The sequence below is a fragment of the Oikopleura dioica genome, chromosome 2, assembly GCF_907165135.1.
Source record: "Oikopleura dioica chromosome 2, OKI2018_I68_1.0, whole genome shotgun sequence".
NCBI classification, from domain to species: domain Eukaryota; kingdom Metazoa; phylum Chordata; class Appendicularia; order Copelata; family Oikopleuridae; genus Oikopleura; species Oikopleura dioica.
This window is the reverse complement of record NC_137292.1, coordinates 2,599,860-2,627,348: the sequence shown is the minus strand read 5'-3', so window position 1 is coordinate 2,627,348 and position 27,489 is coordinate 2,599,860. Positions and strand designations below refer to the sequence as shown.

The 27,489-nt window shown below is 39.7% G+C and overlaps 8 protein-coding genes and 2 long non-coding RNA genes across 10 annotated transcripts; 2 read left to right on the top strand and 8 right to left on the bottom strand.

Moving 5' to 3' along the window:
• Window positions 1–600: 600 nt before the first annotated feature.
• Window positions 601–4,424, bottom strand: LOC145697609 (uncharacterized). The gene is made up of 7 exons (XM_081774827.1): window positions 3,844–4,424; window positions 3,719–3,802; window positions 2,028–3,673; window positions 1,764–1,987; window positions 1,219–1,687; window positions 896–1,175; window positions 601–818 (listed from the first exon to the last, which is right to left on the bottom strand). The coding sequence occupies exons 1-7, from the start codon at window positions 4,281–4,283 to the stop codon at window positions 683–685; spliced, it is 3,279 nt and encodes a 1,092-aa protein (XP_081630953.1). The 5' UTR covers window positions 4,284–4,424; the 3' UTR covers window positions 601–682.
• A 1,696-nt stretch (window positions 4,425–6,120) lies between these two features.
• Window positions 6,121–7,568, bottom strand: LOC145697608 (beta-1,4-galactosyltransferase 4-like). Its single transcript, XM_081774826.1, has 4 exons — window positions 7,299–7,568; window positions 6,894–7,166; window positions 6,540–6,852; window positions 6,121–6,502 (listed from the first exon to the last, which is right to left on the bottom strand). Exons 1-4 carry the CDS (start codon window positions 7,441–7,443, stop codon window positions 6,121–6,123), a joined length of 1,113 nt encoding a protein of 370 aa, XP_081630952.1. The 5' UTR covers window positions 7,444–7,568.
• Window positions 7,569–9,193: 1,625 nt separating this feature from the next.
• On the bottom strand, window positions 9,194–11,278 carry LOC145697607 (uncharacterized). Its single transcript, XM_081774825.1, has 6 exons — window positions 11,028–11,278; window positions 10,769–10,864; window positions 9,964–10,045; window positions 9,702–9,921; window positions 9,510–9,652; window positions 9,194–9,461 (listed from the first exon to the last, which is right to left on the bottom strand). The coding sequence occupies exons 1-6, from the start codon at window positions 11,116–11,118 to the stop codon at window positions 9,194–9,196; spliced, it is 900 nt and encodes a 299-aa protein (XP_081630951.1). The 5' UTR covers window positions 11,119–11,278.
• Window positions 11,279–12,792: 1,514 nt separating this feature from the next.
• On the top strand, window positions 12,793–13,231 carry LOC145699538 (uncharacterized). The gene is made up of 2 exons (XM_081776807.1): window positions 12,793–12,886; window positions 12,931–13,231. Exons 1-2 carry the CDS (start codon window positions 12,799–12,801, stop codon window positions 13,209–13,211), a joined length of 369 nt encoding a protein of 122 aa, XP_081632933.1. The 5' UTR covers window positions 12,793–12,798; the 3' UTR covers window positions 13,212–13,231.
• Window positions 13,232–13,237: 6 nt separating this feature from the next.
• Window positions 13,238–13,607, bottom strand: LOC145699540 (uncharacterized). Its single transcript, XR_014134041.1, has 2 exons — window positions 13,455–13,607; window positions 13,238–13,355 (listed from the first exon to the last, which is right to left on the bottom strand). It is a non-coding gene; the product is annotated as an uncharacterized LOC145699540 (long non-coding RNA).
• A 235-nt stretch (window positions 13,608–13,842) lies between these two features.
• LOC145697606 (N-acetylgalactosamine-6-O-sulfatase-like) lies at window positions 13,843–16,105 on the bottom strand. The gene is made up of 4 exons (XM_081774823.1): window positions 15,156–16,105; window positions 14,620–15,010; window positions 14,017–14,393; window positions 13,843–13,953 (listed from the first exon to the last, which is right to left on the bottom strand). The coding sequence occupies exons 1-4, from the start codon at window positions 16,014–16,016 to the stop codon at window positions 13,843–13,845; spliced, it is 1,740 nt and encodes a 579-aa protein (XP_081630949.1). The 5' UTR covers window positions 16,017–16,105.
• A 104-nt stretch (window positions 16,106–16,209) lies between these two features.
• Window positions 16,210–18,132, bottom strand: LOC145698793 (GDP-D-glucose phosphorylase 1-like). The gene is made up of 4 exons (XM_081776016.1): window positions 17,639–18,132; window positions 16,497–16,932; window positions 16,341–16,452; window positions 16,210–16,303 (listed from the first exon to the last, which is right to left on the bottom strand). The coding sequence occupies exons 1-2, from the start codon at window positions 18,090–18,092 to the stop codon at window positions 16,706–16,708; spliced, it is 681 nt and encodes a 226-aa protein (XP_081632142.1). The 5' UTR covers window positions 18,093–18,132; the 3' UTR covers window positions 16,210–16,303; window positions 16,341–16,452; window positions 16,497–16,705.
• A 2,562-nt stretch (window positions 18,133–20,694) lies between these two features.
• Window positions 20,695–22,075, top strand: LOC145697605 (uncharacterized). Its single transcript, XM_081774822.1, has 2 exons — window positions 20,695–21,832; window positions 21,870–22,075. Exons 1-2 carry the CDS (start codon window positions 20,695–20,697, stop codon window positions 22,073–22,075), a joined length of 1,344 nt encoding a protein of 447 aa, XP_081630948.1.
• A 116-nt stretch (window positions 22,076–22,191) lies between these two features.
• Window positions 22,192–24,011, bottom strand: LOC145698918 (uncharacterized). The gene is made up of 3 exons (XM_081776156.1): window positions 23,890–24,011; window positions 22,450–23,849; window positions 22,192–22,412 (listed from the first exon to the last, which is right to left on the bottom strand). The coding sequence occupies exons 2-3, from the start codon at window positions 23,657–23,659 to the stop codon at window positions 22,210–22,212; spliced, it is 1,413 nt and encodes a 470-aa protein (XP_081632282.1). The 5' UTR covers window positions 23,660–23,849; window positions 23,890–24,011; the 3' UTR covers window positions 22,192–22,209.
• A 2,468-nt stretch (window positions 24,012–26,479) lies between these two features.
• Window positions 26,480–26,930, bottom strand: LOC145699765 (uncharacterized). The gene is made up of 3 exons (XR_014134076.1): window positions 26,813–26,930; window positions 26,684–26,756; window positions 26,480–26,591 (listed from the first exon to the last, which is right to left on the bottom strand). It is a non-coding gene; the product is annotated as an uncharacterized LOC145699765 (long non-coding RNA).
• Window positions 26,931–27,489: the final 559 nt, after the last annotated feature.

The following is a 27,489-nucleotide window of genomic DNA, read 5'->3' as shown; positions in this document are numbered from 1 at the left end:
CTGCGATGATGAATATAAAATGATTGTAAATCCTTTCAATAAATGATCTTCTTCCGAAATTCTTGACCTCTTCCCTATTTCAAAGTTTGATTTCTCTCTCCCTCTCTTCCTTTCGCTTTTGTTTCTTTTCTGTCTCTTGTCTCGCAGGTAAAAATGATCAAGAGCTCGGAGTTGCTCTCTGCTACGCAGGTCGTAATCTCATATAATTACGCTAGGTCACAATCAGTCTCCATACAACTCATTAAACCAGCGCCAATTTTGACCATTTTCTGTTAACCAGAAGCTTTAATTAGGGAATTAAGATGTTTTTCCGAAGCTTTTCCGGTGTGAAAATTGATACTCGTTCTCAGAGCGAAGTCGTTATTTTTGACTCTAAAGTTGACATTAAGATTCTTGCCCGACAAAATGGAATTTATAAATAAAAATTTATGTTTGATTTTCTATTAATCTAAGATAGACTTCCCTTATACACTTTCTTTTGATGATAAATCGGATTTAACAGCTTAGGCGGCCAAATTGACATGAAAAAAATTAACTAAGATAACAATAATTGCGGTTGGATTCATAGCAATCGAAAATTCCTAAGTCTTAATGTCCATTTTGCAATTTAATCATCATAAATATTGGGCAACAAGGGAGTTTTACTTTACAATGCGGTGGTTTTACAATTTTAAAATGATGATCAGGCAGTATATCCAAAGTTTTGAGTTGCTGATGAGCTCGTTTGGTACGCATCGTTGAAAAGTTCTGTCGATTCTTTCGAAAAAGAGGCTTGGATATCCGCAGAGTAGCCAGTGTTGACGACAATTTCGTGCTCACTAGAATATTTGATTTGGACTTATGACCATGAAATATGAAACTTATGAAGCAAGGACCATAATTTTGTTTTCCTTACCCATATCCGCCAACAGGCAATTTTCCAGACGCACCACTCTCTTGTTGGTCTCTCCGACAATCTGAAGAGAGATGCAAGTTCTTCAAAAACTCCTCATTAGCAACTCCTTTTCGAATCTGAACAAGGACATTCGCATAGTGTTTGAAATTCCTTCTCTTCTTCCTGTCATACGCCCAGCATTCCGTCAACGTATGCCAAGTCATGTTCAAATAATCGTCTCCATTTAGGATTTCCGGGCGATATGGGATTGCTCGACGGATTGCAACCTTTTCCCGAAGCTCTAGAATTGTCGGATCAAAAAAGAATCTCTTTTAGGGGAGTACCTTCGAGGCCGGAAACAGAATATGGAGCACAACCCCTAGTAATCGTCTGCCACATGAGAATTCCAAAGGCCCAGATGTCCGAGTAAGTCGAGAACTCCAAGTCTGTCAAAACTTCCGGCGAGCGATTTTCAACTGGAAGAGCTCTCTTTGTCTCGGCAGTGTAGTAAGCCGTCTGAAACTCCTTCTCTGAATATTTCGCCAATCCAAAGTCGGTGATTTTCGGTCGGAATCGCTCGTCAAGAAGAACGTTTCGTAGAGCGATGTCTCGGTGAATGATGCTTCGCTGGGCGAGATAGTCGAGGGCATCTGCGCAGTTGATGAGGATTTCTAGAGCTGACAGAAAGCGTAAAGGAGCTGGGGACTTGACGAGCGATTCGAGTGTGCCATTCGAACAGTAGGGGAGAATGATGATCGGGTGGTAGAATTTGTCCACAGAAACAGCTGTGATTGACTTATCATGGATACGATTCTGTTTGTCACAAAAAAAACAAGATATTGCAGCTAACATGTTACATGTGTGTATATCATCTTATCCGTTCCAAAACATGCTCATGCTCAAAAGTGCACATGAGTCCGGCTTCCATCAGCAGCTCGTTAACACTCGGGCAGTTCATCCCTTTTCCCTCGCAGCAAGTTTTATGAAGCGATTTTACCGCGACTTTGATCTTCTTCGATCCGCCATCAGTTCCAACGATATCGAGCGTTCCGCACGTGACCTTTCCATAATGACCTTTGCCAAGAATTTCCTCCTGGTTGTTTTCAAGTTGATCTGAAACCTTGGTTACGGGCTACTTTAGGGTTTGCATTACCAATTTTGACGAACTTATCAACAAGCGCGTCGCTGAATTTTTCGTTCAAATTGCTCGGCAAAATTTGGCGAAAATACTTGCTGTTCATTCCGAAAGCATATCTGATCTTCTTCGCCGCCAATTTCGTAACAATCACAAGAAGAACAACTGTTATCAAGGAAAGAACAGCGATGATGAACAATGCCCAGGGATTATTCGCCACTTCTTCGGGTGGAATTACTGGGACTTCCTCGACTAGCCTTTCAGAGAAGCATTTTGGAAATTTTTCAAACATCAATGGTATTTTTGCCTGCTCATTTTCGTTGGACTCAATTTTGTACCAAGAATTGACAGTGTTGGGAAACTCAGCTGCTAGATCATTTGTCTGCTCTAGAATTTCCCCATCTTTGTTGATCAATGTCCAATGTAGCGTGTTTTCATGTCTTTTTAAAACATGATTGTCGTTTTCCGACCACCAGACTCCTGCTTCGTCTTTGGACAAGGCAAGCCAAAGACTGTCGATTTTAATAAATGGGCAATGCTTAAAATAAGGCCTTGGCCGAGTCAAATTGGTGAAAAATCGACCTCCAAGGAAGCTATCATTAGTGAGGCAAGGTGTTGTTTGCGCGAGCCCGTTTTCATCGAAAAATGTTACCATGTCTGGACATTGGCCTTCAAATTTAGCCTGCAGGGTTGTTGAGTTTCCAAGCATGCCCCACTGATCATAAGTTACTTCGAACTTCCAGAGATTATTTTCAAGGTAAATTCTTGATTGAATATGCTCATCGTTAAATGTCGACCAGGTGTTGGTTCCGTTGATCTGTCCCATGACAATCGGCATATCAGGAAAAGCCCAAAAGAAGCAGCTCTTCGGGCACTCTCGGTCCGGAGAATCAATTTGGTGAAAAGGAAGGCCAATCGAGTACTTTTCATTTGAATTTTCCATGCATGACTCGGTCTTATTGTAGACGAAATCAAGGTCACCAACGCACCAGTTAAGTGATTCCGCCTCAGCTGTTGCCACTCTGCAGCGTCTGTTCTTCTCTCCCTTGAAGATAGACACGATTCCTGGCTCGTTGATTGGATCCTCCGAGATTTCCAACACATCACCTTTGTACCTCGAAACGTCTGTCAAGAATGACGATATCATTAATGTCTCATTTCCAAAAGAGACACTCGATGGGCAAATTCGCTTGTTGAAGGTCGAAATGTCTGGCAGACAGCGAGAATAGACGTTGAAAAGTCTTTGATACTCATGTTCTTCTACATCTTCTTTTCCGTCAAGTTTTTTCAGGAAAAACGCTGAGCATCCTCGAAAGATGCTCATGTCTTTATTGCTCCAGTAATGGTAACTTGACCAGAATTTAACTCTTCTCCCGTCAAAATTGACATCTGGACAGGTAAATGTTTCACAAGCATTATGCCAGTCAAACGAATCGTTTTCGCGCTCCTTGACGATGTCCTTTTCAAAGAGCGGCTTCTCGCAGCCCATGGAATCGCAAACACCGAACGAGTTCCTAAGCTGGCTCGGGCACTTGGCTAAGCCATATGATCGCGAGTAAATAAGACGACTTCCACTCTCTGACTGTTCTTTATACAACGTCCATCTATCGTCCCACAAGTTGCTCAGCGTATCACGCTCAAATATCAGTTTTTCTGTTGAAGACCTGAATAAATATTTGAAAGAGATAAGTCTGAGTTTCTGAATTTACTCGATGCATGTCCATTTGTTGGTATAGTCAGTTCGGGTCATGAAGATTTGTTTAGTTTCGTGCGTGTTCTTCTTAAAGGGGTACCTTTAAATGTCTTGTATTTGCTAGAAGAACCATTGCCATACCGAAAAATGTTGCAGTTTTCTTTCTCACAGGAAGGGAGCTGATTTTTTTGGGGCGAAAATTCACTGACTGTGCCAAAATTATTATCGGAGAAGTACTCAAGATTCGAATCAATCTCAAGCCCACTGATTTTACCCGTGTCCGGATGGAAGTCTTTTAGCAGCCACTCGTAGCTGCAGAATCCAGCATATTGGCGGTAAATTTGGTCGTCTTTCGTTTGCCACAGCATCCAGTTGTTTTCGAGGCAATAGGAGTCCCACTCGCTGGTGATAAAGGAGTAGTACTCATCGAATACTTTGATCTCGTAGTGTAGAGCTTCTCTGTTGATGGTAGCTTTTTGAATGGAGTCACCAGGGCTGTCCGATGAAGGAATTGTCATTGGCAGAACTTGATCGGGCAAAGACGAGTGACACGGGCGGACTTTACTGCAAGAAATCGACATATCAGGTCCACGGACGTTGAAGAATTTCGATTTTCCGCAAGGGCAGATTTCATCTCGAAAGCATTCACAGTGAACTTTCCAGGGAGAAAGTTTCTCAGGGCAGAACTGATCGGTTAATGGAGAATGAGCCGAAAGAAAATCATCCTTTTTCAGGGTTTTAAAACTTTGGGACTATTTTTGGAAAAATTTTTTCAATAAATTTGATCAATTTTTCTAAGTTTTAAAACCAATTTCTTGATGACTTTCCAGTTTGTCTCCTTACTATCGTAAAAAATCAAATCTGTACTGGAGGCGGTTCCATTCTCTAAGAGGTTGACGTAGAAGAACGAGATGTCTTTTAATCTGATGAAGGGGACTGCCAAATACGGGAATTCATACTTTTCAGTCAGGAAACCGCTATTTATCGACCACTTGAGCCCGCCAAAATAAAGCCTAAAATTTATAAGAAAATTTCATCATCAAAGAATTACTTTTCTGGGCAGTTTTGGAACCAAATATCTTGAGGTGGTTTCTCTCTCTTTTTTCTCATGATTTTCTGCTTTCTCAAGACTGTTTTCATGTTTTTTGACTTCTATGGAATTTTGGTGCTATCAACTATTTGCGCTCTTGCTTGTCAAGCTGCCCGAGGATTACATTGATCGATTCCGTTCTCAAGAACCGAAAGTATTTATAACGAAACGTAATTGTCTTGATTTTCCAAGACGTCTCTTGACCAAAAGTGAGAGGGCTGCTCTTCTTCTTCCGAGCTTGGATACAAGCAAACGCTACCGTGGATTACGAAGTGTTATTTTCTGATAGTTCTGATCTTCTGATAAGCCCACTGGTATTTCAAAATTCACACCAAAAAATGAAACGATCTTTTTTCGCAATAAAATTTCTCTGACTAGACCTCTTCAGACAATCGTTAAACGCTGATGATCACAATTAATGACGATAAGGATTCGATTGATGATGTCATTGATGGGCAAGCCGCCCCTCCTGCAAAGTGCTTTTTCAGTTTAAGGGACCCGGGCGAGTAACGCGAAGGCCAACTTCACGCGCTCGCCATTGATCTTTCAGAAAAGCTTTTTTGAAATTTCTTTTTGCTAAACATATTTTCATTCACTCAGCTTTCATCTCCTACTTTCAGATATTTTATATCATACTTAATTCTTGAGCTAGAGTGAAAAAGAGAAGTTCAACTTCAAAAGGCATCAACTCCTGCAAACTCCATTTGATTGACATGAAACCAGCACCATTGAAAAGCCCATTAAATTCTGAACAGATCATACTTAATGCGCTAAGCTGAAACTGCAGTAATGAGCGATTAAGGCCAGGTAAACAAGAAAACTTAGTGCGCGCGCAGCGGGAATCATGTCCCGGGAGCCCAAAATAGCCCGATCGGAGTGTCCTGCCTTGCTGCGAGCGCTCAGTCCGTTCGTTTATCAGCGCGTTCAGGGCAATTAGTAGAGTTCCAGCTTAGCGCATTAAGTATGATCTGTTCAGAATTTAATGAGCTTTTCAATGGTGCTGGTTTCATGTCAATAGAATGAAGTTTGCAGGAGTTGATGCCCTTTGAAGTTGAACTTCTCTTTTTCACTCTAGCTCAAGATTTAAGTATGATATAAAAAATCTGAAAATTGGAGATGAAAGCTGAGTAAATGAAGATATGTTTAGCAAAAACAAATTTCAAAAAAGCTTTTCTGAAAGATCAATGGCGAGCGCGTGAAGTTGGCCTTCGCGTTACTCGCCCGGGTCCCTTAAAATATTCAATTAGCTCAAAATTATTGAAATTTTTCCTTTTTCGAAACGTCAATTTTGAAATTCAGAATCCATTATGATTTTTTTGAAGTCTTTATTAGGCAGTTATTCGCTTCTTATTAAAAATTTCATCCGGTAGCTCGTCCAGCATAAGCTCTTCTGGACTCGCTCTGTGTTCATACAGTATATCAACAGTGACATTGACAAAACAATGATTTACATACTTGTCGACGACTTCATATTCCAAGTTATTGAGCCCGTCCATTTTCCAGAACTTCTTCTCTACCAAAGGTGGGTAGTTCCATCTGTTGACCATTGGTCGTCTTTCAAGATTCTTGCGATTACCGGATTCGTGTTTGTGTTCGATCATTTTGTACCGCGCGTACTTCGATTCTTTTCGACGAATTTGAAGCTGCTCTCCTTGTTCCACTCGTCGGAACATGTCGTCGTCTTCTCCTCCCCAGCCCCAAAACTCGTTGCTGAAAATATAATGAATAGAAGACTTTCATCTCTTACCTGAAACCATTGAGAGACCTAAAAGTCTCCCTGTCCAGCTGAATGATACCGCCGAATATCTTCTCATAGGGAACTCGATATCTGAACTTATCAATCGCCACGGAATAGTGATTTGGATAGCCATCACATGAATACAAGCATCGGTCGTTTTCCAGAACAAGATCAACATCGTGAAAAACGAAGCAGTCCATCGTCGAGTCATCTTTTAATGCTTCAACAAATCCAATGTTCAGCAATTTTGCTCGGTTAAATGGAGCTCCGGGGAGTTGATTGATAATGTAGAAGCGAAAATGAAGCTGCTGTCTTTTCAGCACTAGAATTTTCGGTCATATTGATCTGCAAGCCTTTTCTTACCAGGAATCATGTACTGAAGTAAATATTGAAGATGTCTTGTTCTTGTTTTCGCTTTTGCTTCGTCTCGGAATGGAATGATGATTGCGACACGCGAGTTTTTTGGAGGAATGCATGTGCTTGCTGTAAATAGGGCAGTTGAATCTGGGCTTTCTCTTCTTGCTATTTCGGCGAAGGAAAGAGGAAGCTGGTGGAAACTGATATTGAGGTGGCCTTGGTATTCAATGTCTGTGTCAGAACAGTATTTTTGCGTCAAGTAGTCGTGTTTTTGTTTTTCTTGAAAATGATTATAATGAAGCTGATAAGCCAATTAATCATGGGGACAAAATCTGGATGTTCATTATTTAGATAAACAAAAATTTATATAAAAATAACTTTTTTAATGAACTTATGGTATTTCCTGTTTACCTTTTTGATGGCCACAAACATTACTCTTCAGTAAATCAGCCAATTTCTCAATATAAAAAAGATTAATTCCGAATAAGATAAAAACGCCGAGAATTTTATTTCCATTTAAAAATTTGCAAAAGGCTTCGATTATTTTCTGCAGCATAGTTTTTCTTCTCTCTTTCTCTCTCGGTTGTTTTAAATTGACGGAAGGGGCATAAAACCGCACGTTTTGTGATTTTACCCGGCGGGCGCTCAGTGAGAAAAATTCAAAATTTCAGATCATGTGAACAAAAAAAAAATGGCACGTTGGATTATTCTTCACTCTTAGTCCTAGAGTTTTGGAGTCTATCTTGACGGTATCTCAATCAGCCTATTTTAACGTTGTCAGCGCGTATTGATTTAGGTGGCTCTCCAGAAGAGGCTTTTCTTGAGGGTTATCTTCTCTTGCTTTTTTGATTTCTTATTTCAGCTTTTTTGAGAGTGGGCAAGTTAGGTTCTAATTTGGAACAGGAGGAAGCTTGTAAAGGCTTTTGACCATTATTTTACCATTATCGCCTATTTTGAATGGGTCATTTATGTCAGATTCGGCTGTTTTATGATAATTTTTCAACGCTTTTTTTGATAATTTTCGCCAAATTTTAATAAATCTGCATATTTCCCAACTATAGAATGCCTGTCAAAATCTGCGATCACCAGTAATTAGTTTGTATATCAAGACTGTCAGTTTTTTGAATACCAAAAAATTGACTGGAAGCCGATCGACTCGCGGTTTTCTTTATTCCGTCTCTTCAGTAAAGCGCGGCTTTTATTTTTTTTTACAAAAATGATCAAAGAACGATTTTACTACAACTAGGGCTGTGATACAAAAAATAGCCCATCTCTAGGATTACGTAATCCCCAAATTTTGTTTTCTGGGACATACTAAGTTGGAACTGGGCTTTCTAAAAAAAATAAAATTTTTGAAAAATTTAAGGGTCTAGCCCCCAAAAACTCACTTTTTCGTCAAAAATCTTGGTTTTTTGGTCAGCGAGGGACGGGAATCAATATTTTTTGGGTTTTTATTCCGCCAGCATCTTCTTCAGGACCTTTGAAAACCCCAGTGAGTGCATCTCGGGATAAAAAAATTTTCGCTTCAGAAAATTTTTGAAAAACCATAATTAAGCGGAAAACTTGAATAAATTGTATTTTCATCCCTAATGGGTGTGGGTGGGGTTGGGGACATAACTGGGATTGATCACCTCAGAGTCCGACGCCGATCTCAAGCCCCTTAAATTTAATAGTCAAGGAAGCCGTCAAAGGCGGCGAACCTAAAATTTTACGAAAATCCTTTCCGGTTTTTTCAAAAATTTTCTGAAGCGAAATTTTTTTATCCCGAGATGCACTGACTGGGGTTAGAAAATGTAGCGAAGAAGATGCTGCCGCCGAGAAAAGGCCAAAAATTGGTCCAAATTTCCTCGCTGGCCAAAAAACCGATTTCGGCCATTTTTCGTATTTTCAATATGAAAAATCAGAGGGATTCCCTTAGAGAATCGATTTTTTTTTGGTCCACAAGTTTTTGGGGGTCCCAAAGAACCTAGAAGAAATAGTCGGATGTACCCCCTTAAGGTATTTCTTGGGGCCGATTTTTGTATCACAGCCCTAACTACAACCAAAACACTCCAGAGAGAATGAACTCGCTCGGGAAGATTTATGCTTATATCATCGCTTTTGGTTAGCTCTGAATGAAATTCTAAAAAACGATGAAAATTTATTTTTAGCTGCGATTCTTTACGCGATCTTGATTATTGCGTCATTTTATATTCATGGGCACTGCTTTGAAAATGGAAAACATTGAAAAAATGACTGTATTAAAAAATGCTATTTATTTGCAGATGAACAAAGAACAAAAAATAATCATGTTTGAAACTGATTTTTTAAACGACATCCAGATCTTCGTTTTTGATCTCTTCATTTTCCCCACCAATCTCTTCATCTCGTTGCTCTTGATTCGCTCTTGTAGGGCTTGAATCAGTTTCGGCCTCCGAGACGACAGAAACGCTAGCTTGAGGCTCGACAGAAGCATGTGGAAATTGAACAGGAGGGATGTGGAAAAGTGGAGGGAAGCGAAGAAGTGGGGAGATCAGCGCTGGTTGACGGAGGCGCTGCAGCTGGAGCAGAGCGGAGAGTCGCGCAAATTGAGCGCTAGAATTGAGGAATTAAGCCTTGAAGACTCTTATTGGTGGTTTTTACCTGTCATTAGCTTGATGATAAGCAGAAAGAAGAGAGCGGGAAACCAAGTCATCGCACATTTGGATCGGCGGTTGAATCGCGACCGGTAGTTGAGGTCGACAGGATGATACAATCCCGCCTGATCGCATTGCGAATCCAGCCATCTAAAAATCCACGATGAGAAATGACTATTCGCAAGTCTTTGACACATACCTTTGCATGTTGTCGAAGAGTGCCCGGAATGGAAGCGTGAGTCGCCTCGTTGGATTCTTGCTTTCGCGATTTTGCTCTTCGATTTTGAAACCAGACTTGCACTCGGGCTTCGGAAAGACCGAGATTTTGACTGAGCTCTTCGCGCATGAATGCATCTGGGTAGTGAGTTTGCTCGAAGAGTGTTTCTAGCGCGTGGATCTGTTCCATCGTAAAATTGGTTCTAGAAAAGAATTGAAGTCTGAACTGTTTGCTTTGTTTGAACCTTGATCTTCGTTGTTTTTGCTTGTCTTTGCTAAGATTTTCAGGCGAGATTTGCGGATCTTGATGGTTGATGTTCGTTGTTCCTGTAATAGAATTTTAAGCTCCTGGTTGATAATAAAAGGAAAATCGATTGATTTCAACAACTTTGGTCTAATAAATCAATTTGGAGCTTGTTTGTTGCGCCGCAAGTTGAGTAATTGATTGCATTATTGCGCTACTAAGTTACAGTAATGATATAATTAAAATATTACCGGCAATGCAATTATCAGTCTCGGTTAAATCTAAGCTAATTAACAGCAAGAGGGGAATAGGATTATTTTACCAAATTAAGATGTTATCATCAGATTAAGCCAGGAGACTGTATTTTTCGTGTGTTTCATTATAATGGAGCGTAATTTTTGATTTGAAGTGAGAAGCCTCCAACTTAATTCGCCGCTTACAAAAAGGGGAGGTAGATTGATTTGATCAATATTTGATTAAATTTGTATTTAATAATTATCGCGCTTCAATTAAATCGCAATTCCGTCCCATTAGTGGAATGCAATTTGTCAAATTTCATGCCGCAATGAGCTAAATTTACCGCGGCAAAATGCTTTTCTGCCAAAATACAAAACCGCAATTGTTATTTAACAATTATCAATAAATAGATAACGCTAAGTGGCTCAATCAACATTCACTGTGCAATGCACAGTCTGTGCATGATGCGCAATTGACAATCAAGAATCAATTCGAAGCCATACTCGGGTTAGGGTTCAGCTTCAACTTGAGGGGTAAAATAAATATCTGCAAAGAACTTGGAAACTTACTTGGAGAAAGATCAAGAGCTGGAACATGCTCATGCGGTCGGAAAAGCCTCGTCTTTGGCGCTGGGTCTTGCATCTCAGAAAGACCATTTTCCTGCTCTAAAAATTTCAAGTTATTTGGATGAAAAAATAAAAAAGGGAATATTTCGCATTCAAATTCAGCTTTCTTTCCGCGAAAAATAAGCCATAAACCACGCGCGCCTTTAATTAACATTTGATTTGAAGCTGTAGTCGGCTTTCAAGATATTGAAGAAAAAGTTACCTTCGGTCTTGAGAATATCCTTGAAGCGTCTCTCAGCTGCGATTTTTGGCGAAGCGAATTGTCCGGAAACGAATTTGGCGAGTTCTTCCATGATTTCAAAAGTTAGAAAAGAGTTTGATTTTTGGTTGAGAAAAATCGGCAACTCGTTTGCTTGCTAAGTGAATACAACGAGGGATAATTGTATTTTTAATTGTATTTAAAAGGTGAGCGCCACATGCGGGCGATGAAAATGCACCTTTCTTGGAGGTGCGCCGCCGCTTTTGATAGTACCGCGCCTCGGGGTAGGTCAATCCTCCCTCGCGGCGCTGATTCTCAATTAGCAGCAAATTAAGAAACGCGTGAAGATAAAAGAACATTTATTTATTGGAAACCTTCCTGGATGATTGATGACTGAATTCAGGTTGAAAGGCTACTATTTCGTGAGAGTGGAGGACTCTCGCCCAAGTGGACTCTCGCCCAAGTGGACTCCCGCCCAAAGGACTCTCGCCCAACTTGGGCGGGAGTCCATCTTAGGCGAGAGTCCATGTGGAAATTTTCAAACATGAGAAACAGAAAGTTGGGCGAGAGTCCATCTTGGGCGAGAGTCCACTTCGGCGAGAGTCCTCCACTCCAATTGTTAATGACTATTCAATGACAAAAGAAAGCAATGAGCTGTATATAATATAGATGCAATGTACTTTATAACCCTAAAGTTAGGGTTAGGGGGCACTGGGCAAAATGACAGAACAACCTTACCCGAGGGTAACCCTAAGTAACCCTAGACTAGACCCCGGAATCTTAGGACCTAAGGGGCGAAGCCCCGTGGTAAGGGGCAATTAGATTTGATAATTTTGGCTGACAAGAGGTGCAGTAGGACTGACCTTCTCTTTCAACCTAGTCGAAGATTAGCACTTTTTGAGAGTTCCAGTTTCGGTTTGTCCAGCAAGATAAGCGAAAGCATAAATTCTTTGATGTGAGAAAATATTGCGCTTCGCTTATAAAACTGGAACTCTCAAAAAGTGCTAATCCTCGACTAGGTTGAAAGAGAAGGTTAGTCCTACTGCACCACTTTTCATCCGAAATTATCAAATCTAATTGCCCCTTACCACGGGGCTTCGCCCCTTAGGTCCTAAAATGCCGGGGTCTAGTCTACGGTTACTTAGGGTTACCTTCAGTAACCCTAACTATTCCTAGCCTATCCGGGATAGGCTATCCCCCTCGGGTAAGGTTGTTCTGTCATTTTGCCCAGTGCCCCCTAACCCTAACTTTAATTTATATAAAGTACATTGCATATTTATTACATACAGCTCATTGCTTTCTTTTGTCATTGAAAAGTAATTAACAATTGGAGTGGAGGACTCTCGCCCAAGATGGACTCTCGCCCAACTTTCTGTTTCTCATTGTTGAAAATTTCCACATGGACTCTTGCCCAAAAGGACTCTCGCCCAACTTGGGCGGGAGTCCATCCTGGGCGGGAGTCCACTTGGGCGAGAGTCCACTTGGGCGAGAGTCCTCCACTCATTTCGTGAATATCGGTTCAGTTTTTTACTCCTGATTATTGTGATAATTGGTCGTTTTCAATTTCTCAGAAAAACTAAAAAAAGATATGATAAATTAACCTTTTATGATTTTCTTAAATATCGCTTAGTCATTTTTGAAATCGTTTTGGAGCTTTTGAGCAATAAGATAATCTTAGTTGCCAATATCTTTAACAAAACAATCAGCTGTTTACATAGTCAGCGCTCGGGTTTCTCATCCTTCGGGGGATTCGGTTCAAACCCTTTTTTTAAAAATGAGGATTTCAAGCTTTTGTATATGGCAAGTTTGTTTTTCAGAGAATTTAAAAACAGACGGGAACCCATGCAAAAATGGTGTTACAGGTGAAAATTGTCCGAAAAAGTCAAAGTCTAAATTTCAAAATCAGTTAAAAATCTGCCCGAGTGGGAGGGCAACTACGTCCTCGACGGTCAATCTGATAATGGCCACCCTATCTACGTGGCAAATGGCGACGAAAGGTATCTCTACGTCATCGAAACCTTTGGCGTGAAAAAGTGGCATTTTTCCTACCTTCCCGACGGCCTTGGAGCGTATGCTTGGGGTAACTTCCACAAGAATTGCCCCTCAGAGCAGGAAGATACCGAATGGTGGCTGTTCAAGGTTGATGAGTGGAGAAACTTTGATACTGTTCTGACAGAGATTGAATGAAAATATAGGAATTTCAATGAAGGGAACACAGGACTTTTCTTTTATTCATTGACAAAAACGACAAGGTAAAAGTGGATGCAGAGCATGACAAGGACGCAGAAAACGGCGATGAGGACGGAAACTTGACAACATCGAACTCGAAGGCTGAAATTTTCGATGAAATAAAACTGCAATTAATTATTTAGCGTTCGAGGCTTTTTCCTTTTCAAAATGGGTTGAGAACATTTCTTTGCTTGAATTTACCGGTTGCTTATTTTTTCTTCTGAAATCTCGTCAAAATCGTCATCCGGTTTTCTAGCTTCTTCTCGATCGACCTCGTCCATTTCTGCCGCTCGAACGAGAAAATTTGCTTATATATCTATTTTTTTATTTGATGATTTCTCCCTCGAATATCTCTATTTCTGGATCATTTGATCGACTGTGAAAGAGACATGCAGAGGGGCTGAAAGGGCAATAAAAGTTGTTGACAGTTTCTATCACACGTATCCAGGTGATGAAATTAACACGATAGCTGGAGCTGTATAAAAAGAGAGAGAGGTGACGTTGAAAATGAATTTGAGCTTGTCACAATGCTTTTTTATTGAAAAAACTTGTCGGATACATATTTTAATACAGGAAGATAGGTGGACATTTACATGCAGATTTCTAGAGCGCCTTCGTTTTGAAGAGCTTCTCGCTCATCGATTTTTGCGAGAATTTCATTAAGAGTTTCGTTCATTTGTCTTTTGACGGGTTTCAAAAGCTTATTTTTTCAATGAAATTCGATAATTTTTAACTAAAAATTGATTTCAAAACCGTTCCTTACAAGTGCCGGGCGATCTTCATATTTATTCCTCTTTTCTGATCGATCAGCTCCGATATGAAACAATTCATTCGTTCCTGGAATCCATTTCCAGTCCCCTTGTCTCAGCGCTACTCCACCCAAACTGATTTTATGCGCGACCGAGTGGTGAATCACTTCTTCAGGAAATGGCTTCTCTCCTTTTTCGATGAGTGGGACGAGCGATCGACTGTCGGGAGCTTCGTTGCATTTTCGCTCGTAGCCGATGATGTCAGCGAGAGTTCCAAAGACGTCAAGGTAGGAGACTGTTGTTGTTTCAATGGTTTGTGGAGCCCATTTTGCTGGCCAGCGCCACATGAAAGAATTTCTGTGGCCGCCTTCATATGGAGTGTTTTTTGTTCCTGAAATGAAAATGTAAAAACCGTAACGTAATATTCTTATAAAACAATAAATACTTTTCAATTCGACTCTCGGTGAATTACACCGTAAATCTCCATTATCCCGTCGAATCATTACGTTACTCTTGGCAGTGGGAATTGCCTTTCCGACCAAATTTCGAATTCTTCTTTAGGTGGATAATTGTCAATAATATATTGATTCAATCGTGATATCGTTATATAACATTACCTCTAAGTGGAACTGATGGCCGATCATCAATATCCATCGAGTTCTGCATGTGTCCATATTTCATCCAGCTAAAATCCGAGCTCTGATCTGCTCCATTATCAGACATGAAAACCATCAGAGTATCATCATCGATGCCGAGTTCTTCCAACTTGTCGAACAGGATTCCAACGTTCTCGTCGACTTCTTTGATCATTTCGCCAACAAGGCCAGCTTCGGTTGTATTTCTGTATCGCTCAGGAGAGTTGAAAGGACGATGACCGGAGCGAAGGCCGTAGTACATGAAAAAGGGCTCATCTTGGTTCGCGTTTTCCTCGATGAAGTTGAGGGCTCTGGGAAGAATGACATCTTCGGCATTTCGCGAGTCATAAGAGTTCTTGTAGGTTGTTTTTATCTGTAAATATCTATCAAAAACATCACGTCTGAATACCATACCAATTTCGCTTTTTCAATGGCTATCGACTATCTATCCAAAAAATCTTCATACTCATACGACTAATATTGTTATTATGGTGTTTATTAAAACAACTTTCCTGAACAAGAATCGAGCTTGGATAGTTTCCCATCAAAACTGGTCCATATTCTGGCTCTTCAAAGAATGGCTCTGCGACGTAACCGCTCTTGAACCGCGCGGTAATACTCTCTTCTTCCGTAGACCATCTGTAGAAAGGATTGAATGTGTGGTATGACCAAAAATCATCTCGCTTTGCAATTTCTTCGGAGAAACCATCTTTGCTTCGATTTTCAACGCCTTCTGGAAATGGCCGCTGAATTGCGTATCTGTCGAAGGGCTCGATCCCGACTCCGTTTTCAAAGAAACCAGCAGGAAGACAGCAAGGTGAAGTTGAGGTGAAAGCATAGTCGTAATTGAAGTCTTTTTGGCTGACGGTCATTTTGTAGTCGCCCGGAACGTAGAAATTCTTATTGTCCATTCCCGGATCTCGGACCATATCTTCGCCGAAGTTCTTCTTTTTGTAGGCGATTCTAGCGTTCATGATTTCGTTAGCTTTTTCGTTGCTGATGCTGGTGTTCTTGATCTTGACATTGAGCGGTTGATCTTTTCCGATGACCGCTGTTCTGTAGCCTGCTTTTTTGAACATTTCGCCAAGATGCGGAGTTCCCTTCTTCAAAATTCTGTTTCGCTCGATTCCCAGACTGTATCTTCCCGTCATGAGCATGTACCGACTTGGAGCACATCGACTTGAAGCACTGTGACCATCGCGGAAGTTGATTCCTTCTTTTCCGATTCTGTCAATGTTGGGAGTTGGGACTTTGGCGCGGGAATTATTGATTTGAAAGTCGCCCATGCCAAAATCATCGGCGAGAAGTAGGATCACATTTGGTCTCTTTACATTTTCTTCACTCAAGGAAAAAGCAAATAAGCTTGGTAAAATTTTCATTTTCTCTTTTCTTAAATTTTTCTCTCTTTTTAGTGACTGAGGTTCTGAATTCAACGTGAAAGGAACTCCTGATTTTTGGTTGAGCTCTTGATCCCCGTAGGCCACGAATTCGACCGTAATAGTTATTTAATTCACCTGCGCCCGGTTTACAATTTCGTAAGAACAAGGAGTCGCACTAAACTCAATTTATTAACTCGTCTATTTCGCAGTTTATTTTGAAAAGATAGATGTGAAAAGCGCCATAGTTTCTCCAGTAACGCGTTCGAACTCTTCACCAATATCGTAAGCTAAAAATTGTAAAGAAAAAATGATAAGAAATCAGACCTGATAGGTTTTGGACAATGTCGTCTGCGATCCAGTTTTTGTGCTGCTGCTCAGTGCCGAAGTAGCAATCGCCGATGAGTTCTGTCACCGCGCAGTGGAAATCTTCGAAATTCTAGAGCAAAAAGTAACACTGTATTTATGCGATAAAGGAATTACTCTTTCTCCGAGAGTTGGTCTTCTTGGCCAAATGTAAACTCTCAAGACAAACTCATCGTTATCAATCTCGTGATGAAGATGCTTGCCTCTGATTAGTGCGACGTTGTGGGCCATATTTGCTTTTGCCCAAGAGTTGGTCAATTTCGCAACGAATTCCGCTACTTTTTCTTTGCTCGGATGATGAATATAATATTTCTAAAAATAATTTTCTATAATTTAATATCCGATCCTAGATTTCGGTCGTTTGCTTCAACAATAAATCCTCTGACTGGAAAGGTTCGTTTGATGGCGTACAATTTCTCCTCCACTTGCCGGCCGGAGTCGGACTTTGAAACGCAAGAATGAATTGGGTCGCACTCAATGTCTTCTGATGGAATTCTGTAGTCATTGTAGTAGCATTGGAAATGAAGGTGATTTACTGAGCCGCAACCGCAGACTTAAGGGGGTGGTAGTCGAGAAAAGTTTTTTCGACTTTTTGAAATTTTTATATTATTTTTAGATTCCTTGATAAAAAAGGAGCATTTTTGGTCGCTAGCTTTTTTTGATTGGACCAACTTTATTTAAGAAAATTTTAGATTTTATGCTATGAAATCGCCATTTTCGGGAGTTTTGAAACGCGTTTTTCTCACTTAAACCGACTCAAAATTGTTTTTTCATTGCGAGGTTATGTTTCTTGATTATGTTTCAATTATAAAAATCTAAAAAAATTACGATTATTGTGAGGTTTACGAAAATTTCATTAAAAAATGAGTGAAATGACGATTTTTCAGAAAACAACATGTTTTCATTCAATTACTATTTTCTTTTCTAACAAGGTGAACTTTCTAAAACTAAGCCGCCCACACGCTAAAGGGTCTAAACTTTGCTCTTAGTAAGTTTTATTTCGAAAAAATAATAAGGGGATCGAGTTTTTTAGGTCAAGAGATGGGTCTACTTTGAAAAAATTTTCACCATTTTTTCGAAAAAATATTTTTTGCAAATATAGCCGCCCACATAAATTGGACCTTTTTTAACTTATTTTCGATTAGAGAAAAAAAATTTTTTTTGAAAAAGTTGGAGTTTTTTTAGGTTGAAAAAAGTCTTAGTCTCGACCACCACCCCCTTAAATGATTTAAACATTTTTCTAGAGCGAAAAATCCTACTTGAGTTGAACATCATTCTGAATCCAACAGCATTGCTCTGGAACATTGTCTCGATTGCCGTCTCGATCGCGTCTTTCGTCAACAACTGCGGGAACTCTGCTTTCGGTTCTGGAATCAGCAGAGAGTGGCCAAAAGCATAGGGGGAGTTGTTGATAATCATTTCGTATCGTTTCCCTTTATTCTCGAACTCGAATAGTCGCTCCTCATCCTTAACTTTTGAGAAGTTGAACTTTTCTCTGGGAAAGTCTTGAATCACAGTCTTGAAATTCGGAGTCGATCGTTTCTTGCTCGCGCGAACTGGAGAAAAGACCCCGACCCAGCCGCGTTTTCCTTCAAAATGTCGAACTTGTCCATCAACAGGATGAAGAAAAGCCCCGTTTTCCATCGCCTCGTTCCATTTTCTCTTGAGAATCTTATCCAAAGGCCCATCATCTTGATTATATCTCCTTCTCATGCCAGCGATCAGCTTAACCCGCCGGTCAGCATAATCGATCGTGAATCTAAACGAGTTAAGATCGTGGCATTTTTGCTGGAAATTACTTCTCTAGGCTCATCTGGAGAACTATATTATTGATTTGTTATTAGGACAAATTTTCATTCCGCCGGAAAACGGAATTAGCCTAGGGCAGTACCGCACTTGAATAAATTTGTATCAGCAATTGCGAATAGCGCTTATTATTAATGCTTATTTAACGCATTTCTATTTCTCAAGATCCAGCAACATATAAACACGGGTGTATTTGAAATACAGTATTTCCTCAACTGAAATTCACTGAGAATCACTCGATAGTAACTAAGTTTCCGGAACACAAGTATTTAAAAACGCATGATAAAAGCGGGAGAAGAAGAATTTAATTAACAGTCTTCGAATCGACAGGCAAACTTGATTTTTGCATCGCACCAAAAATCATTGAAAGTTTCGAATTTTGTCATGCCGACGCAATATTCAATTCCATCCATGTTATTGGGCTCACCAGGCTGCCATTTGACAAAAGTTGCTTCATTTCCGTCATCTGTGTAAAACGTAGAGAGGTCGCACGAATGATAGCCTTATGAGATTTTAACTAAGAACTTAAAATTATTTACCTAAATATTCATTCGCGTAATCTTGCCAATCATCATTATATCTTGGACGAGCTCGTAAATAGTTGTTGTATTCAATTCTATTTCTGAAAAATGCAACATAGCCACCTTGGCTGCGGCAGATCTCATTCGCAGTAGCATAATTCGTTTCAATAAAATTTCCAGACTCATCTTTTTGAAAAACGAAACTTGGATTACAGCTTTTTTGACCAGACAAATCTAACTCATTAGCCTCTGAAAGCTTTAATGTGCTTTGTTTGTGATTACAGACGATCGCATGATGGCAAAAATATTCTTCACAGGTATCCATGGTGAGGCAAACTTGAGGCAACCGACAGGAAAACTCAAGCTCTTTATCGCATCGAATATCGTTCATTTTCAAGAAAGAATAAATCTGCACGCAGTTTTCTTTTCTACCCTGATTATTATACCCTGAAGAAGAGATCATCATTACCATCAACAGTTTTGAAATTTGGGTGATCACATGAAAACATCCCGAGATATTCTGTATGCGCATTGTAGCCAGAGCTGTTAGTATACATATCGAGCTCATTCTGATCCAGAAAGAATGTAAGATAGCCTCCATTATCATTGCAAAGCTTATGCGCTACTTCAAAAGTAGCTTTTAGAGGGCGTCCATCATCATCGTATTGCTTTTCGAAAAGAGGTGGACATTCACAATCATCGCCAGTATATGAAGTTGGACACTTTTGTTGTTCATACTCACAGATTCTCCCGACGTTGCAGAAGAAGTCATAACAAGTGAGTTTCTCTGGTTCGCCTACCAAGCTCATATGTGTTGTTGGAAGGTAAGCGCTTGTTGTGATCACACTTAGGGGAGTCGATTTCCTTGATTGATCGGTAGTGGTCTTAGCGCTTTCTTTTGAAGTCGTCGTTTTCTCTGTTGTTATTACGATTTTTGTTTAAATTTCAACGGCTTCTGTTGTCAAATGCGTTCTTGAAATGATTTTTGAGGTCGACAATCCTGTTATTTCCGAAATACTCGAAATAACTTCAATCTTAGCTGTTGTTGCCTTGGTTCTTTCTGGTATATAAGTAACTTCACTTGGATTCGTTTTAATTTCTTTCGTGGTTAGTTCTGGCGTTGTTATTGAATTTGATTGGGTTGTCTGATCGGTTTCAGCGCAAATTGGGTTCGAGCAGTCGATGCAGCCATTTTGGCAATTTTTTCCACAAGGACAGTCTTCGTTACATTCATCGAATGCTTCCTTGCAAATGCTCTGGCAGTACTGAGTCTCACACAGGATACGACAGTTTTGATAATGTTTGCATCTGTCCCGACATTGAGATTGCAGATGTTGATCCCTGAAAATTTTAGAAAATAAAGCAAAAATTGACCAACTTGCAGGGGCGAAGGTCGTATACTCTCTTATTAAGAAATACGAGTGAGCTCAAAATTGTGCCGACTGACGCCAAAGCTGCCATAATAGCGAAGAAAAACAGACATTTCTCCATTTCGGCGGCATTTTTTGAGAAAAATGTCTTATTTCGCAGTGCGAGTTTGATTTTTAAGGTCATGACTTTAAGACTGATTGAACTCTTGACTTTTGTATGAATATAATGCATAACTATCTGAATCGATAATTTTGTGATTTGCTCAAAAAAAAGAGCAGGATCAGTAGATAAAATCCAAATTGTCAGATACTTCTTTTGAGAAAAAAACACTATCAATCATTTTTGAAATTTTTGAAAACGGAACTAGCCTAACAGAAGGGCAGTACCGAACTTGAATAACTTTGCATCAGAAATTGCAAATTGCGGTTATTATCAACGCTGATTAATCGCAGTAGCCAAGATACGGCACATGTGAAATCTGTTTTTTATCTATGACATATTGACACTAGCTTATTTCCCCAACTAAAATTCCGAAAGAATCGCTCGATAGCACCATTGAGTTTCCGATAACCAGCATTTATTTTTGGTGAAATACAGAATTTCTGAAAAAGACCAAAATGGCTAGAAAACGAGACCGTTTTTTATTTTTCCTCGGCCTAACACTTTCTTTTGCGGCAATCGGGACGATTTTGAGCTCTCCAAAGTTCTTCAAGAAAATATTATTCGAAGAACATGAGTCCTCGGAAGATCAAGAAACGACTTTTGCACTAGAAGCATCGACAACAGGACCATCGACGAAGGCAACAAAAGAAACATTGTCAGCATCAACTTCAGAGGTTTTGACTATTTCGAGTATTTCAGCAACAACGACAACATCAACAACGACTAAACCACTTAAAACAACAATAAAAACGACAGTTACAGAGATTATTCCTACAAAAGGAGCAGCAACTAAAGAATTTGCCACAACACGACCGCAAACTTGCGAAGAATATTTTCGGGAACTCACAGAAGAAGAAAATCCGATACAAGATTGCCCAACTTCTGTGACTGGTGAGAATTGCAAGTGTCCATCGAAATTCGAAAGACAAAGAGATAACAACGGGAATTTCATGAAAGCAGACTATTCAACAGCGCACAAGCATTGTCGGAATCAAGGAGGATATCTTGCTTTTTTCTTGGATCAAAAAGAATTTGATGATTACAAACTCAATAATAATCAGGAGTATATTGGCTATTGGTCATGTGATCATCCGAATTTTATGACAGCTGATGGGAACGAAGCGGAGTTTACCAACTGGGGCTGGGGCGAACCGAATAATGACAATGGAAATGAGGTTTGTATCTCTCTCCTCCCTAATGGAAAAATGAGCAGTGTTCCATGCGATAGAGAATACGAGTTCTCTTGTCGACTGCCTCAACTTTGTCTGTCTCAAGATAACTGTGAGGAATACTTTTGTCGCTATGGAAATATTTGTTATCACAATGATGACGTCTCGACATCCGAAAAACCAAAGTGTCCGACTTCTTACAGTGGACAGAATTGTGAATGCGGCCCTATTTTTGTCCCTCAAACAGACGAGTTCGGAAAGTTCATCGAAGCAGATTACGCAACTGCGAATAAGATTTGCCGTCGTCAAGGCGGCTTTCTTGCGTTTCTTTTGAATCAGAAGGAACACGATGATTACACGAGTTCTGTTTGGTTTCCAAAAAGTGACACGAGTGATGCATTTGCTTATGGCACTGAATACTTAGGTAAAACAGAAGGTTTTCTCTCTGAAAAATTGTTAAGGCTATCACTCTTGTGGGCTTCCTACATTCTACACAGATGATGGAAACGAGGCGACGTGGATAAACGAAATTTGGGCACAAGGCGAGCCAAACAACAGGGATGGGATCGAGTACTGTGTTGCCATGACTTATTGGAAAGAGTTTAATGATTATTACTGTGATAAATCTCTTCCATTTGCCTGTCGATTTTCCAAAAATTGTCAATAATAATTGATACAATAAATCAAATAATGCATAATGCGATGAATAAAGCTTTCTTCTATCAAAATACTTTGTATTTCCTCGAATCTGTTCTCGTGTGAATTCTAAATGAGAAATTTTAACAAAAAGAATTGATTTTATTAACAGTTTTTAGAAAATCTGCAGGCAAAGGGGAGATTTTCAGTACATTTATAATCATTAAATGTCTTCCATCTTGTATTCACAACACAGTATTCAATTCCATGAAGGTTATTTGGTTCGCCTTCTTTCCAATTCTCATGTATCCACTCTGCCTCTTTTCCAGCATCTGTGTAGAATGTTGGAAGCTCACATGAATGGTAGCCTTAACAATCATTTATTGAATAATCTTTTTTCCTTACCGAAGTATTCAGTGGCATAATTGAAGGCATCACCTTCAAACTTCGAGAAATCAACAGAACTTAAGTAATCTTTGTATTCTTTTCGATCCAAAATAAACGCCAAGAAGCCGCCTTGGCGACGGCAAATTTTATTAGCAGTAGCGTAATCTGCTTTGATAATGTTTCCAACCGCATCTGTCTGTGGAACAAAAACAGGACCACACTCACAATTCTCCCCACTGTAAGAAGTTGGACATTCACTTCTTTCCAATTTTCGGTGGCCCACTTGATCATTGCATATTTTACCATAATGACAAAAATATTCCTCGCATGTGTCAGTAGACAGACAAACTTGAGGCAAGCGACAAGAAAACTCAAGTCTTCTGTCGCACCGAGCATTGTCCATTTTTCCATTTGGTCGAAGAACGCCGCAAAATTGGTTTTCTCCTTGATAACTAGGCACGGTTTCGTCCCAGTCAGTAAAAGAAGCTTCATCGCCGTCTACTGTCTTGAAATTCTGATGATCACAGGACCAATAACCAATGTATTCTTGATCTGTATTTACTCGATAATTATCCTTGTAATTATCGAACTCATCCGAATTCAAGAAAAAGGCAAGATAACCTTGTTTGCTTTCGCAATGATTATGAGCCGTCGCGTAATCAGCTTTCATGAAGTTTCCACTTTCGTCCTGTTGTCTTTCGAAGATTGCAGGGCAGTCGCAATCCTTTCCTGTAACAGAAGTCGGGCAATTTTGTTCTGGTAATTCTCCTGTTAGTTCGCCAAAATATTTTTCGCAAGTATTCGAGGCAGTAGTATCAGCTTTAGTTGTTGTAGTTGTAGTTGTAGTTGTTATTTTCATCGTTGATGTCGCCTCTGTAGTTGATTTTTTAATATCTACTTTCCTTGTGGTTGATACTTCTATTGTAGTTGTCGATGGATATTCGCTCGAAAACTCCTCTTCCTTTGTCGTTGTCATCGTTGATGTTTTTGATGTTGATGTCACTGATTCACTCTCATACTCATAATGGCCATCTGTTGATATCGCTGATGTTGAAGTCGTTGATTCTGAGCTTGTAAAAATATCATCGATCGCTGTTGTTGTTTTCATCTCTTGGGTTGTCGTTGTTTTTGCTGAACTTGATTCGCCCTTCGTCGTTGTTGTCGTTAGTGTTGTTCTTGCTATTTGGATTGTCGTTGATTTGAAAACCGAAGAATAAATTTGATCCATTACGACGCAAATCGGATTGCTACACTCCTCGCAACCTTGTTCACAGTTCTTACCGCATGGGCAATTCTCAAAACATTCTTCAGAAACATCCTTGCATCTGGTTTGGCAATATTCTGTTTCACACAAAAGTCGGCATTGAGCAAATTCCACTTTGCAAACGTCCTGGCATTGAGTTTGTAATTTTTCATCCCTTAAAAATACCTAAAACTCAAACTGGTAAACTGACCCACTTGCAAAATTCCTGCGCAAAAGCTCTCTTCTTTAAAAAAGACGGCGAGCTCAAAATTGTCCCAATCGAAGCAAGACTCACTAAAATCGCAAAGAAAAAAAGAACTTTCTGCCATTTCGGTGTCATTTCTATCATAAACTGAGATCATGAATCCAAGACTGATTGAACTCTTGACTTTTTATCTCAGAAGTGCATAACTATCAGATCTGATAATTTTCAGATTTGTCTAAAAGAAGAGCCACATCAGCAAACATAACCAGTACTGTCCGCTCCAAGAATTGGAAAGTCAAAATGTCAATCTTATTTTAAATCAACAAGGAGATCAGAATACATCGTTTCGATAAGATTTTTGAAGTTTTTTATTTACAGACAGTATAAACATAATAGTGAGCATGTATAAAAATGAGCTGGAGAAATAAATGTAGTTAGAATTTTTCAAAAAGTGCTTGTAAACTCGCTGAAGTATCAAACATCTCCACCACGCGGCCCAAGTTCGAATCTGGCTCTGGCAACGGGCAAGGAAGGATTGTTTTCTGAGTCGCGACGTTTGGCAGGTGAATTTCTTGCATCAAAATGACAAGGAGGAAGATAAACAAGTTTCCAGCGCCAAAGATAATCGCGAAAAGAGTTGGAGTGATGATTTTTCTTTTCAAAAGCGAAATGCCGAAAAACATCATTGAAAACATCCAAGTTGTTGGGACGTAGACAAAACTCGTGAAGCTCAGTCGCTGGGCTGGGTAGAGTTCTTGGACGCACTCGATCCATTCTGATCCTCCTTGCCAAAGCTGGAATGGGAAAGCGGAAATAATCAGGACAAGGATGGAAGTTCCGCCGACGGCGAGGATAAACCACCATTTGTTTAGCTTGTTATCTCTTCGCATGTTGGTCCAACCGGCCCAGAAGAGGAGGCAATTGCAGATCATCAGGGTTCCGAACATGGCGGTATCAGCGAATTGAAAAACGGTCTCAGTTATGTGTCGGTATTCAACGGGAACGGGGACGAGTAGCTCATCTGGTCGAAGTCGGAAGCAAAGGTAAGCAAATGCGAGTTGCAGAAGCGCTCCAAGCTGGTAGCAGATTTTGACGAGGGCGGCGGTGGAGCGGGTAAGGATGATTCCGGAAATGGCGTTGACCAGGGCGGAAAAAATGAAAACATAGAGGACCCAGCTTTTGACTAGCGTGAAATTTCCGATGATCGAGCAGATCGTCAGCACAAGGCCGAGGGTGAGACAGATGATGCCGGAAAGTCCGTGTGGCAAGTAGAGAGCTGGAGTAAGCCATTTGAGGCGTTGCATCTTTTCCATGGGAGTTTTCATCTCTTTTATTTTGTAGTTTTGAGTTTTTGGATGAGAATCGGTGACTTGCAGGTTGGTTTTATAGAGGAGCAAACAAGACCAATTCGTTGAACGCGGTCGCTGATGAACGGGCTTAGCAGAGTGCGCATAATCGGCAGACAAACACAAAGCGTTCACAAAATGAACCTGGCCAAATATTGCAGGATGAATTTTGCAAAAGTTTCTAACTTTAAATTTCAATTTCTGAACAAAAAAAAATGAATTAAAGCTCTCACCACCGTTTTTTGTTCAAATACAGGCAAAAAGTGGTCTCTTTTTGGGCTAAAATTGAATTTTCGAAGGTTATTTTAGATAAATTTATTGAAGAGAATGAATAACGCTGTTTGGTTATAATATAGAAGGAAGTTTTCAGCTTCTTTTTACGATGTTATTTTTCAAAAAAAAGGGATAAATTCAAATTTAAATATCGTAGACGAGTGTTCCCTGCATTCCTTTCTTCCTAAACTTTCCTAGGGTCTATCAACAATTTTTGCGGCAGTTGTGCTTTCCTGGTGTTTACTCGAATTCGAGAACTCGAGATAATCCATTTTCGACGAACGCGTGTTTTTCAGTACCCATCTCCAGATTGCCTCTTGGCTCGTTACTAGTCAGAAGTAAACACAAGAAAAACTAATCTTATGTTCCTCAGTTACGGCCAAATTAGATAACTGAGTCTTAAAACGGCTCTTTTTTGACCTGATGCCCTTAAAAACACGTGTTCAGTTTACATAACCAAAAACTTCCGGTGCGTCATTTTCGAAAAAACTTGGGCTCCCGCCCAATATGCGAAACAAGAATCGCAAAACACAAATCGCGTCAACATCGGACAATGTCGCATTTTAAAAATTTTCCAATCCAAAGTTTATTTTCAAACAAACTAACTAAATTTTTCGATGGCAGATGTACGGGCGCTTCGTTCTCTCGCAATTGTCAATTTTCCAAACGCTTTATTCAGGATCTTATAATTATTATTTGGAAGTAATAACGGTATAAAAAATACTATAAATAAAACGATATTACTTATACGATATAAATCGAACGGTATAAGTAATTGTAAGTAAGTGTTTGTCATCGGTAGGTTAAAAATTATTTTCATAAAGATACTATCAATAAAAATCATTAAAGATAAAATCAATAATTATCTTATGGTTTCATAAGTATACTTTCTGGAAGCATCTGTTATCTTATTTTGACTTTTAATGTAAAATTATAACAAATAATATCAGACGTTTTTCTGTCCTATCAATGATGTACTCTCGAAACAAATAAGACCCTGTTCCCATAGTTCTCCTGAGACATAAATGCTGAGCATTCCGACGGATGAAGCGTGTGCCTTTTCGCTCTTTGAACATCATTGTATGACCAGTTCCTAAAAAAGATATATAATCCTTTAAACTTTCAACCCTTGGGTGGCCATCAAACTCAGGACAGGAGGATTTGTTAAAGCTCAAAAGTTCTTACCGTCTTTTTTGACGATCGTTGACGAGCGAGAAGTCGGACACCCAGCGCATGCTTCCTTGGAAATTCACGATTCCTAAAAGGTTTCGATAAGTTCGGAGAGCAAATAATAACCGGAAGAAAAAGACTGACCTATCCATGGATTGAGCCGTTGCCAGTGGCGGATGGCCAATTGGGACTGCTGGATCCGGTCGGAAATGTTCGCTAATGTCTGGCTTTTTTAAAGGGCTCGGTTTTATGATGTTTGGATTGCACTAGAGTTTTGCAATTAAACATTTTTCTCCGGGCGTCAAAGTAAATGGCAAAATTGAAGATTTGGCAAAATCGGACCCGATTTTAATTGACCCCGTTTAGTTGCCTGTTTATAATTGAATGACTTTGATGCTTATTTTATCAATCAGCCCTTTCCCGCGCTCATCACAGAGCTGAACCGCTTCAAGAAATGTCACAGGGTCTGCGTACAAGTAGTCTGAAAAGTTAATTTCATAATTGTCATTGTCAGGAAGGAGATAATTACATTTCAGCCCTCGGACGGTCGTCGATTGCACATGTTTCGGAAGAGTCGTGGATTTTTGTGTTCGTGAGAAACTCGAATTGATGCAAGCAATGAGCGCTTTTGATGTTGAAAATATAAGTATTTGTCGAACAGGAAACTTGCTCTACCAATCATTAAACTTTTGAACGATGTTCGTCACTAATCAATGTTAATTAATGAATCTAATTCTATAATCAAAAAAAAATATTTATTGTTTTTGCAATAATTACAACGAAAAATATTAATCAGTATTTTTCTCTTTTGAACTCTTGTT

Bases quoted from the DNA above. Each gene is read 5' to 3' on its own strand.
- LOC145697609 (XM_081774827.1), bottom strand. From the start codon at position 4,283: ATGTCGATTTCTTGCAGTAAAGTCCGCCCGTGTCACTCGTCTTTGCCC. The intron at 1,176-1,218 runs GTACTCCCCTAA...CGACAATTCTAG, and splicing joins TTCTGTTTCCGGCCTCGAAG to AGCTTCGGGAAAAGGTTGCA. The intron at 819-895 runs GTAAGGAAAACA...CAAATATTCTAG, and splicing joins TTGCCTGTTGGCGGATATGG to TGAGCACGAAATTGTCGTCA.
- LOC145697608 (XM_081774826.1), bottom strand. From the start codon at position 7,443: ATGCTGCAGAAAATAATCGAAGCCTTTTGCAAATTTTTAAATGGAAAT. The intron at 7,167-7,298 runs GTAAACAGGAAA...ATCATTTTCAAG, and splicing joins TGTTTGTGGCCATCAAAAAG to AAAAACAAAAACACGACTAC. The intron at 6,853-6,893 runs GTAAGAAAAGGC...CGAAAATTCTAG, and splicing joins ACTTCAGTACATGATTCCTG to TGCTGAAAAGACAGCAGCTT.
- LOC145697607 (XM_081774825.1), bottom strand. From the start codon at position 11,118: ATGGAAGAACTCGCCAAATTCGTTTCCGGACAATTCGCTTCGCCAAAA. The intron at 9,922-9,963 runs GTTCAAACAAAG...ATTCTTTTCTAG, and splicing joins CAAAAACAACGAAGATCAAG to AACCAATTTTACGATGGAAC. The intron at 9,653-9,701 runs GTATGTGTCAAA...GTGGATTTTTAG, and splicing joins CTCTTCGACAACATGCAAAG to ATGGCTGGATTCGCAATGCG.
- LOC145699538 (XM_081776807.1), top strand. From the start codon at position 12,799: ATGAGGATTTCAAGCTTTTGTATATGGCAAGTTTGTTTTTCAGAGAAT. The intron at 12,887-12,930 runs GTGAAAATTGTC...TTTCAAAATCAG, and splicing joins ATGCAAAAATGGTGTTACAG to TTAAAAATCTGCCCGAGTGG.
- LOC145697606 (XM_081774823.1), bottom strand. From the start codon at position 16,016: ATGAAAATTTTACCAAGCTTATTTGCTTTTTCCTTGAGTGAAGAAAAT. The intron at 15,011-15,155 runs GTTCAGGAAAGT...AGATATTTACAG, and splicing joins ACTATCCAAGCTCGATTCTT to ATAAAAACAACCTACAAGAA. The intron at 13,954-14,016 runs GTAAGGAACGGT...TGAAAAAATAAG, and splicing joins ATGAAGATCGCCCGGCACTT to CTTTTGAAACCCGTCAAAAG.
- LOC145698793 (XM_081776016.1), bottom strand. From the start codon at position 18,092: ATGAGAAGGAGATATAATCAAGATGATGGGCCTTTGGATAAGATTCTC. The intron at 16,933-17,638 runs GTAGGATTTTTC...CACCCCCTTAAG, and splicing joins CAGAATGATGTTCAACTCAA to TCTGCGGTTGCGGCTCAGTA.
- LOC145697605 (XM_081774822.1), top strand. From the start codon at position 20,695: ATGGCTAGAAAACGAGACCGTTTTTTATTTTTCCTCGGCCTAACACTT. The intron at 21,833-21,869 runs GTAAAACAGAAG...AAAATTGTTAAG, and splicing joins TTATGGCACTGAATACTTAG to GCTATCACTCTTGTGGGCTT.
- LOC145698918 (XM_081776156.1), bottom strand. From the start codon at position 23,659: ATGGATCAAATTTATTCTTCGGTTTTCAAATCAACGACAATCCAAATA. The intron at 22,413-22,449 runs GTAAGGAAAAAA...ATGATTGTTAAG, and splicing joins TTATGCCACTGAATACTTCG to GCTACCATTCATGTGAGCTT.